The following is an 11,344-nucleotide window of genomic DNA, read 5'->3' as shown; positions in this document are numbered from 1 at the left end:
CAGCTGAAAAAGGACGGAGTGGTCTGAGCGAACAGAATAACCCCACTAGCCAGCTCGATCGCTTGTCGCGTGCCGCCACGGCACGACAGCAGCACAAGTCGCTGTGGACAGATGTATTCAAGGAGCCACGGCATGTCTGAAAACTACTAGTCAATCATCCTAAACAAGTGAGTTCTGAAGCATGGCACCGGCGGCAAGGCTCCACGATGTCCAACTTCACTGTGGAGGGGACTCTGGGCTCAACGTACGCACTGATGGCGAAGAGTGCCCGCTGAGCTTCCATGAGAACATCAATGGGCAATGGAGAGCACTTGCTGCAGTTGTGGTCAGGCAAATAGCACCTAAAAGAACTCTGATGGGCCTCCAACGTAAGACGCTCAAGAGATGTTAAATTCTCAGCAACATGGCATGTCAACTCAATCAGGCTCTTTGAAGACGTGAACCCGAGTATCTTTACACTCTTGAGCTTGTGGTGGTGCTGCTCTCGCATCTGCCTCAGGTCTGACGGATCTTCAAGAATTGAGAAATGCTCCATCCTCCGCTGCGAGACCTAGGATCAAGAGAAAAATTCTTAGTCATGGTTTCGCTGTGGTAGCTACAAATGTCACGAGGTATGAATAGCGACAACTTACATCCAACAAGAAAGTCTCCAAGGAGGGACAAGCATCAAAAAAGGAGGCCAGAGAAAAATAATCATAGGTCGGAGGAAATGTTACAGTGGCGAGATCAATACTTAGATTCTTGAGGTGGACATATTTGCTATGGAGCATTGGTGTATTGGCTATCTGCATAAAGATGTCAAATTAGTTCCAAGGTATGACTGCATGCTGTAGTATATGGATATCAGTAGTCCAGTCAAAAGTTTAGAGTATACCTCACTTCGCGAATGTACGGTAGCAGTTTCAAGGTTTGGCATGCTGGATGGAAGTTCAGCACGAGTGTAAAGGACTGCGCCGGAGAAGGACATGTATAGGTTCTTCATTTGCAATGTTTCTCCAAGTGATAATCACCGCATTCAGCAGGCTGGAGCTGAAGTGGTGTGAGAGGGAATTACTGTAGGGCTGGAGCCCTACCCACCAGCCGAACACGGTGAATTTAATGCTATGACCCCCAGTAAAGGAAAAGCTGGATATATTTGGAGCTTCGCAGTCTATCACTCGAAGCCTGCTGCATTCATACACCTTTAGGTGGCTGAGACGCTGCAGCATGCAAGGTACCTTCAGGCAAACTATCCCACCACAATACATGATTTCCAATTGCTCCAAAGCCAAAGAAGTAGAAAGAAGGGACCATAACTCACCCCCCTTGATAGAGACATGAGAAAGATGCAGTCTTGTTAGGCTTCTTAACCAACCAAGTTCAGATACAGGATGGAAGGAGCAACTGACAAGGTGAAGACATCGTATTGAGTCTCCACACCCATTAGATAAAAGTGAGTACGAGAAGTTGTATTTTGCCTTCCATGGCAGTGCTAGTGTGAGTTCCTCGATTCCCGGTGTAACAGCAATCTGAAGCCAACTGTTGAGATGGCACGAGTCCTTTTGCATTGCAAAATTTGAACATGTGAATCTTGAGTTTCTTCGCTCCAATGGCCGAGTGCTTTCTCAGAATGTGGTCAACTTTACTAGAGAAATCTATGGCGATCTCATCATTTCCATATGGTTTTTTATTCAATCCCAATGTTGTCTTACTGAAATCGAGGTTGGGATGGCTTCTCCAGGAATGTAGAAAAGCACGAGAAACACAGGCGGCTTGGGAAGCATCTCGCATTGGCATCAGGGAGTGTATATAACACAAGATATCCTGCACGCAGAAGCCATGGGAGAGAAGCTCAGCATTAGTTAGAACTGTAAAGGCAAACAGTTACTTCAAATGAAGGAGGTAAACAACAAAATATAACACTGTAATCCAACTGATATGCACATTATTACATAAAGTGTTCTTGGTGGCTACTTAAAAAAACATCAGAAGTCAGAGCTGATTAGCTGCTACAAAATCCATCCATACCTTTTTCCTTACTATAGAATGTGTTACTACCCAAATCAGGCATGTAGGGCCCAACAATACTGGTTTCTTTGCTTTGTGCCAACTAAGATGGATGGGATGATGTCATGTTGTACACTAGTGTGCTAGTTGACGGTAGATTTGACAGAAAGAACATGCACTTCTGGACAGGGTAACAATAGTGCATCAGAATTTTAACAGCAAATGCAGTCATATAGTAGAATTGAACAGCTTTGAAAGCTAAAAGAAATGTGACATAAATCTTAATAAACTGATTGGTTGAAAACATGCCATCCTACTAGGATATACAGCTCTAAGTTACAATGTATTGTCTGCGAGGTCTAATGCAGACAAAAGTGTCACTTGTTAGACTTCATGGGAAGTAGAACTAAACGATAACACAAGACATGAACTATGACTGGCCTTGAAAAACATGAACAATCACCAGCCTAGAAGACAATACTTTTGTAGTTCAGTCGAAGGAACACATAGATGATATGGAGATTAACTGCAAGTCCTCATCATTGATGGTAATTTTTACAAACTCCAAGAATTTCCATCTTTTATATGCATTGAAGGCCAGAAGAAGGTTGCAACATTATTATGCTTTAGAGAAAACCATCTGTACTGGAAATTTAATACACACAGTTGCAAAAAAAACGAAGTTATCATCAGTGCAGCATGACTGAAGGAGATCACAGCACCAAAATATAAGACCATAATCTATTATTTAGCAAGCACGGGTTAATTGATTCCTGCAGTTCCAGCAGCCATCGCGAAATAGACAAATAGTTTTTTAAAGAAATAGATAGACACACTTGCACAAAGTCTCTCATTATCAAAATGCCATGCCATACCTCTGGAAGGCTTGGACATGAATATATTTGTATTTCACCGCTCTGAGAGTCGTCATCTTGCGAGCAGTGTGAGCCCATTGTTTTAGCCCGTGAAGCAATCAACCCATCTACAGAACACCATTCATGGTTAGGAAAGGCACAAAGCAGTGCAACAAGCCAAGCAACACATAGAGAGGAATCCATTTGTCTCTTGTTTCACTTCGTTGAACAGCACGCTCAATTTGTTTAACTTGTTTGACACATACTATTTGCAGAGCATAGCAGCCTCTCCCAGATCTCGTCCATCTAGTTCAAGCCAATGGAACAAAACAGTGGAAACCATCAGCCAGTGCGATCGATCAACATACCCTAGATATACCGCCTCTCATCTCGTCACTCACAAGGCTCATCTCAGGTTTTACTTAGGAAGACTTTATTTTTCTAGATTCACATCGAAACAACAAGGGGATAGGCAGAGAACCTCTTCGCCTGGTTGTTAGTGCAAAGCAAGATTCTGACAGCTGACAAGTTATTGGTCAGGCAATGGCCCTGCAATCCGAGCTGCTCACTGTGTAATCAGGAGCAAGAAACAGCAGCACACTTAATCCTACACTGCAACTTCGCTCAGCAAGTCTGGAGTCAAATGGAAGGGTGGACAGGGAACCTAGTTCGACAGCCAGCACAGGGAATTCAGATCACCGAATGGTGGGAGAAGGAGCTAGCTCAATTGCCAAAGAAGACAAGGAAATTAAAAGCAGCCTTGATGATTTATGCCGCATGGAATATTTGGAAAGAGAGGAATCGCCGGGTGTTTAATCAGAAGTATGGCACACCACAGGAGGTCTTGCAGGAAGTAAAGCGCGAAGTCAATGATAGGAAGCAAGCCTGCGGGGGCCCAGAGTTATCGGTCTCGTTTAATGTTTAAGTTTGTTTTCCTAGAGTTTGAGTTCATCTCATTTCATGTAATATCGAACTTGTAGGAACTCGAATTTGCTTCTCCTATCTTAAATGACAAAGCAGTGCTCCTGCAAATTTTTCAAAAAAAAAAAAAGATAGGCAGAGAACCTAGCCTACTCAAACAATTAGTAGTAATTGGCATTGGCCAATCCATCATGAAACCACTAAACAGCGAGCCTGATACAAAAAGACATTTTTTTGTTCTCCATACTATGGAGTAATGGTTGGCTAAGAGATTAGTAATTAAGACTGCAACAAAGCCACTGCGGCTGGGCATGAACAGAAGGAGGGGGGCTGCTGCTAACCAGGGGCTTGGACTTGCCGACGCCGGCTGTCCGGCTGCCGCTCCATGGACGTGTGGCGCGTGAGATTCAGGAGGCCCACGCCTGTCTCACCTTTCTCCGGAATCAGATCTCATCTGCTCTTGCAACAATCAATCTCCCAATGCTCTCTCTGCCTCCCCCTTATATTTATTTATTTATTCGCGGTGGAGGGTTTAGTGGTTAGGGCCGGGATTGGTTTGGGATTTGGGAACCCAAAAGGAGCTCAGCCCAATCCCGGTAGCGCCATCATCCCCTTGGTGAATTTCGACTGGGACCCCATGATCCAATCCGACACGGTGAACTCGGAGGGCAGAGGGAGGAGGAAGAAACCGCGTCGGCTGTGTGTCGGCACCGGCACCAAACTACACCGAACAGCATCAGCACAGCTCATACTAGTATTATTATATTTTATAATAAATATAATTATTGGGCGCGCCCAACTGATCTAGGCATTCAATGGATCGTTCTTTGTTCATCGATGGATGATGCAGTAAATCCCAGGCGCGTTTCAGTTTCTCGCATGCGATCGATCGGGAAAACGGTGCAGCTGAAAAAGGACCGAGTGGTCAGCCAACACGTACACTAGCGCTGCTATGCTAGGGAGAGCACGGCAGGCAGGGCACGGGCTCGTATCGACGACCCGTGCCAGCGGCGATCACTGACGGGTGAGGTGACTGACCAGTGACCACTCGTACGTCTTTCTCAGTCATCAGGGAAGCAGGGTAGCCGTAGCCCCCACACCTGAATGAATATCTGGGAGATACACGGATGCGGTGTCGGGCGCCTACTGGCTCGACGCGCCACGCATTCACGCACGTGCGCCGGCCTCTTTCACTTCACCGGCCTGCACCTGCACGTCGGCCCGCCCGAGTTGACCGCGCGGACCTCGACCTCCAACGTGTGCATGCGTATACGAGGGAGGAAGACGTACACCTCCGAGTACGCCACGTACGTACAGCCGCGCGCGTACGCGTAGAGTAGTAGCTGATCGGACCCCGGCCGCCGCTGGCCTTCATATACCGGGGCCGGGGCTCGCACGCGGCCACACGCTGCTGCGTTCCTCTCATCGGCTTCGAGCCTCCGAACTCCCGATACTAGCTACTAGCTCTCCCCCGTCCTCGCCTCCGATCCCTTCCCAACGCCACAGCGGAGAGAGAGGCTTGGGCGGCGGCGCTTCCTCCGCCGGCCGGTCGATGGAGAACGAGCCGCCGCCGGCGCCTGGCGGCGTCAGCCTCGACGACCTCTCCCCGCGCCGCCGCCGCTCCTCCCCCGCCCCCGCCGCCGACGACCGCCGCCCGCCGGGGGAGGCCTTCGCCTGCAACTACTGCCACCGCCGGTTCTACAGCTCGCAGGCGCTGGGCGGCCACCAGAACGCGCACAAGCTCGAGCGCACCCTCGCCAAGCGCAGCCGGGACATCCTCGCCGCCCCCGCGCCGCCGCCCGCCGTCGTCTTCCGCCCCGCAACGCCGGAATGCAGCAGCAGGGACGGCTTCCCGCTGCCGACGGCGTACGGCGCCACCACGTGGTCGTCCGTGGGCGCGGAGGACGCCACGGCGCTGCAGGCGGCGCCACCGGCGGCACAGAGCGTCGTGATGGACATGGCAGGCTGGGGGGCGGAGGCGGCCGACGGCGGCTGCGGACGCCTCGGCCTCGGCCTCGGCCACGGCCGGAACGGCGAGGAGATCGACCTGTCGCTCAAGCTCTGATCGATTAGATATATTCAATTCAGATCAGATGCTGCTTGCTTCATTAGTTGTTGCATCTGTCGTAAGCCGCCCAATTAATCTCTCTCTCCGGCCAATTCGCTGCAAGTCGCCTTAGCTAATTAATTGCTTGCTACCCCACTCTTTGATGATCAGGTGCTCTAAGCTTTGACTAGCTAAGCTAGCATATATAGTCGACTTGCTGATAATCCTCAATCTATATATAGCTAGGCCTCTCCATATATATGGTCTCATTTATATTTATATTTATCTACCTATAGGTATCATGGACATCATGCTTCTATGTTTCCTGCATATGCTCAAAATTGTTTGCATACCTGTGTTAACAGTTGATGGGCTAGCATATATTATTATATGGTCCTCAGATAAAGCTATCAATTAATAATTGAGAATAAGCCACGAAAATGTATCTCGAGACAATTCATTTGTTTTCCGAAATGATGAAAGCTTTGCACGTCATTATTATACAAGTACTAAAAGAGCACAAATGTTTGGAAAAGTGCAGCTGTCGGCTGGTTTAAGCAGATGCCAAAACCCAGAAGAAGAAAAATGTATCAAATGGCTATTACAGGGCGAATTAACAAGTTAAATATGCTCCACTTCTATTTTTGTTTTTCTTGTGCTGTAAAAAAACTAACCAAGTAAAGAAATCACTCAATATGTCAAAGTCTCAAGGCTACGACCAAACAAGTATAAGCAGCTCCATTTATAATTGCTGTTGGTTTGGTAGTGCTGTTCTTGCCTTTGCTTGGGTCTTTGGTAAAGTTGTGGCCAGCTATAGGTTTCATCTCGGAACTTGCTTTTGCCAGACTGCAAGAGTCTTTGATAGCTCGCCAACTCTGAATGGAAAACGCACAGCAGGGCCGGCCGGGGTTCAGGATCTTTCAGTAGTTACAGGACCTAGATGAGATCACACTGCAATGCTGTTGCACGATGCGTGTAGACGCATCGGCCGATTAGATGTTTACTGAACACACACAAGCTATGGAGTATACGCATAGTAAGCTTATTACATGCATGAGTGGATGTTGAAGCAGAAGGGCTTACTCGTTCTGCACAAGTTGTGACCCCGCACGCATCCAGGGTGATGAGCCATATTGGAACACCCACCACTTTGGGGGGACATGGACAGTGGAAATTTGACGTTTTCGGACAAGGTTAGCATGTGGCCTGTCACAGAGAAACGAAGCTGGATAGCAAGACTTTGGTGTTCCTTTTCTGAAAGTTGATTTGCCATGGCAGTGTGATGACAAGTACAGACTACAGACTAATGCGGCCGCAAAGAAAAAAAAAGTTAGTAAACGGTCGATTGAGAGCTGCTTATCTGTACATCTTCAGAGTGTTTGAGTGCCTGGCAAGAAAGTAGTTTCACTTGAAGCCCTTTGTACCGCCCAAGTAGGAAACTAGATGTCAGCACCTATGGGGTGGGCAAAATACCCTAAACCCGAAATCCGAAACCCGTATCCGAAAAACCCGAACCCGAACTCAAAAAACTCGAGCCCGAAAAAACCGAACACTAATTCGGGTTCCAACCCACGGTACCCGAAATTATTACGGGTAATTCGAGTATCGGACCACGGTACCCGAACTACCCGAAATAGCCCAGTCCAAATTTATTTTGTTACAGCCCAGCCCACCAAACCCCTCAACCCTAACTCTAAAAGCAGCCCACCAGCCCAACACGGCAACACCCCTACCCCCTCCCCACAGCCGCCACCAACCCACCAGTGACCAGTCCACCATGCCCCCTAGATCTCCATTCTCCATCACCACGCCACCGTCCAGGGCTCTCCAGGCGCCCCCTAGGCCCCGAGCAGCAGGTGCCCAAGACCCAGCAGGAGCAGCGAGGTGAGGAGGGCGGCCGCGAGCCCCAACCTGGTCCTGGATGGCTCATGGCTGGATCTCCACCACGCCCAGCCTGACCACGCCACCGTCCACGCGCCGCCCCGAGCGGCGGGTGCCCCATGCCCGTGCAGCACTGCGGCAGGGCGTGACGGCGCTCGAGCCCCGCCGCGGAGCATCCTCGACGTGGCGACGCCCCCCTGCCCCCGACCGGCCGCAGCAATCGGCCCCGCCGCCCCCGCCCCGTCAGTCTCTGCGCCTCCTCGCCCCCGACCCCGCCGCGCCGCTGCCGCCGCCGGTCTCCGCGCCGCAGCGCTTCCTCGCCCCCGCCCTCGTCGCACCGCCGACGCCCCCGCCTCCTGCCGCGCGGGGCGCCTTGACGGATCCGGCGCCACCGCTCTTGCTGCAGGCTGCAATGCTCCGGCTCGAAATCGGGTAGTTCGGGGTTACCCGAACCCGAATTTTCGGGTACCCGAAATGTCGGTTTTCTATATTTTCGGATAAATTTCGGGTATCAATTATCAAAACCCGAAATTTCGAAAACCCAAAAACCCGATCCGAAATTTTCGGTTACCGAATGCCCAGCCATATCAGCACCGCACCAATGCGAGTTCACATTTTTTTTTCAGTTCAGATTAATCACGTATATATAGCGTCAACAATCTCTCGGAACACATTATATAACGAAAAAATCTCTCAGAACAGTGCAGTAATAGAGTAATAGCAGCCTGATGCATCTATCACCAGCTGATGATCATCAGGCCATCAAACTGATTCGTCAAAAAGAAAACACTTGAAACTTGGAATGAATCAACAGTAAACAGTTAGTCGCCTTCAACTTGTCAATAATGTGTTGTAATTTGCAATAGGTTAAGGCCTTGTTTAGTTCGAGTGCAAAAAAAAATTCGTTGGAATCTTACTAATTTGAAGTAATAAATGAAGTCTATTTACAAATTTTTTTTTGCACAGATGGGTTGTAAATCGCGAGACGAATCTAATGATACTAATTAATCCATGATTAATCAATAATTAGTGGATGATTACTGTAGCATCACTGTTGCATATCGTAAATTAAGTAGGCTCATTTGATTCGTCTCGTGATTTACAACCCATTTATACAAAAAGTTTTGTAAATAGACTTCATTTAGTACTCCATGCATGTGTCGAAACATTCGATGTGATGGTTTTTTTGTGTTTATGAGTGGAAACTAAACTGGACCTAAGCCGTTTCCGAAAAGATTTCCCTGTTGGCGTATGCATATTAAACTAGCTAGCCACCAGGTAGTGCACGTACTAGTACTACGCTGGTGCAAAGTAATTAAGTAACCTATGCATGCATGCTTGCAAGCAGCTGACAACTGCCCCTAATAATTAAGCTAGCACATAGCTTAATCAAAGCACAATGTTGCCTTCTTGGAGTTGGACTACGCATGTAGCTAGCTATCTAGGTGGCTATAAGATGGCGACAATGGCATGTGTTAGCGCCCAGCTGCAGCTGCAGCTGCTGCTCTAATCTCGCTTGATTATTTTCCTCCCTCTGCTGAACAATCACAATCATAGCCTAATCCTAGTGCATGTGACTAACACAAACACAAGAGAGAAAATCACAGTCCTGATCGAAGACACACCTACCTGCTAAAGCCACCACCGGCAGCTTCTCCAGGCAGAGCAAGACTCCAAAACCGCCGCCGCTGATTGGTCGTCTGCAGCAGATCGACTCGCTGGCAGCTAGCACTAGCAGCAACCCGTACGTCCTTGATGTTTAATTGCCTCCTGGTTATCCAGGTGAGAGCTAGCACACACACGTACGTTCCCCATCCCGAGCACGGCAGCTGGAAAAGTCAATCGAAGGCGGCGCTACAGATCCAGCAGGGCGATCCGCGACGAGACATGAGCTTGCTTAGCACACGCTCGGGCAAGCATCGTGCGTCGTATCTGCGCTGCCGTCTGCCGAACCGTGCCGTCGCGATGTCTCGGCCGGCAGCTCGAGCGGCGATGGGTTCAGGAGACGGAAATCTCAGGGAGGACATCGTGTTGGAGCCAGACGAGGCAAAGGAAAACCCAGCTGCAGTACAGTGGGGGGCGCCGCGCGCAGCGATGAGCGATGATGAGCGTGCCGTGCGCGCGCAGGCTCCTCTCTCTCTGTTCACGGTGTATCTACCTGCTGGTTTGGTCGATCGGGGTCGTCGGGGACATATCTAGATGAATGGCTGACGATTGATTGATCATCGGAGGATTAATTGGTTCAGTCGCAGATCCATCATCCATTGTGTTTGTTGATTGCAGAGGTGATCGATCACTGCTTAATTTGGGGTGCGCTGGAACATCGACTGATCATCCTTTGCTACTAGGCTACCTCTGTACACATGTGTTGGCAGCTGCAGTCACTCCTCTCCTCTTTTCTTCTTTCTTTCGGTTCTTCTCTTTTATTCAATATGATGACTAGTTATTGCTGATTTTATTTACTATGATGATTCATTTATTCACTATACATTTTTTCTTCATATACAATATTTATCTGTGTGTAACTAATTTGTTCGCAACGCCAAATTATATGTTCGCTTTGTATATTAAAAGTATTATGTGATATTGGTTTATTTGTTCGTGATATTTATTTTTTATTACTTGTTCTATAAAATTAAATGTTTGTAATGTATAATATTTTGTTCGTTATATATTATTATTTGTTCGTAGAAAATAGTTATTTGTTCGTGTTGTTAAAATATTTGTTCCCAGTAGCCAAAATACATTATTGAGTATAATTTTTAAAAAAAAATATCATGCAAACATAAGCAAGTGTAGTCTTATTTTGAAGATCTTGTCATAAAAAAATGGTGCAATCCAAATTTAATTTGGATGTTTGGTTTAATATTTATAACTTTTTTTAGTTTTGAATTTGTATACATCCGAGTTGCGTGACATCATTGTCCTTTTTGCATGTATGGAATCTTTCTCGTTTGATTTCTTCCTTTGAGTAGTGTTGACTGCAGAAATAGTACATCCTAGCATGAGCCTAATTATAGCCCATTATGCCGACGCCTACAGTCCGCTTAAGGTGATGATTTGCCGAAGCGATGGATAGCCACGCCCTAACCGCGCCCCCTTCCTCTCTCGCTCTCTCTCAAAAAAAAAAAGGAAATGGTCCACTAGAGAGAGGAGTATAATGGGCTCGTGTATGGGCCGAATACCGCGCTTATGGAGCAGAAAACGTGGCCTGTGGGCTGTGGCCTCCACCAGGCACCAGCTCCCCCTCCCAAAAAGAACAAAAAAGGGACACCAGCTAGGCAGCTACGCCCGCCGGCCGCGTTTCTCGCCGTCGCCGTCCGGCGCCGCCGCGCTGCAGTTGTGAGTTCACGACCACGACGCGAGCTCATTCCTGGTACTAGTAGCAACACACGAGTCCGTTGTGACTTGTGAAGTTTCGCTTGGGCAAAAAAAAAACGAAAATTAAAATGTAATTCACGCCCAGTGGGACTCGAACCCACAATCGCCTGATTAGAAGTCAGACGCCTTATCCATTAGGCCATGGGCGCTATTACTTGCAGTACGGCTCGTTAAATTTGTTACATTATGTTGTTTCCGTCAATCCCGCTGCAGAGTGCTAACACTACGCCTAGGACATGCTGTTAAGTGGTGACTGAACAAAAGAAGCCCTCAC

The 11,344-nt window shown here is 48.1% G+C and overlaps 1 protein-coding gene, 1 non-coding gene and 1 pseudogene across 2 annotated transcripts; 1 reads left to right on the top strand and 2 right to left on the bottom strand.

The window, feature by feature from the left end:
- Positions 1 to 37: 37 nt before the first annotated feature.
- Positions 38 to 4,206, bottom strand: LOC120686930 (annotated as a pseudogene).
- A 957-nt stretch (positions 4,207 to 5,163) lies between these two features.
- On the top strand, positions 5,164 to 6,239 carry LOC120686907. The gene has a single exon (XM_039969108.1). The coding sequence runs from the start codon at positions 5,314 to 5,316 to the stop codon at positions 5,824 to 5,826; it is 513 nt and encodes a 170-aa protein (XP_039825042.1). The 5' UTR covers positions 5,164 to 5,313; the 3' UTR covers positions 5,827 to 6,239.
- A 4,907-nt stretch (positions 6,240 to 11,146) lies between these two features.
- TRNAR-UCU lies at positions 11,147 to 11,219 on the bottom strand. Its single transcript has one exon. It is a non-coding gene; the product is annotated as a tRNA-Arg (tRNA).
- Positions 11,220 to 11,344: the final 125 nt, after the last annotated feature.

This window comes from Panicum virgatum, chromosome 2K (genome assembly GCF_016808335.1).
Source record: "Panicum virgatum strain AP13 chromosome 2K, P.virgatum_v5, whole genome shotgun sequence".
Classification (NCBI taxonomy): domain Eukaryota; kingdom Viridiplantae; phylum Streptophyta; class Magnoliopsida; order Poales; family Poaceae; genus Panicum; species Panicum virgatum.
This window is presented reverse-complemented; position numbering and strand designations above follow the sequence as displayed.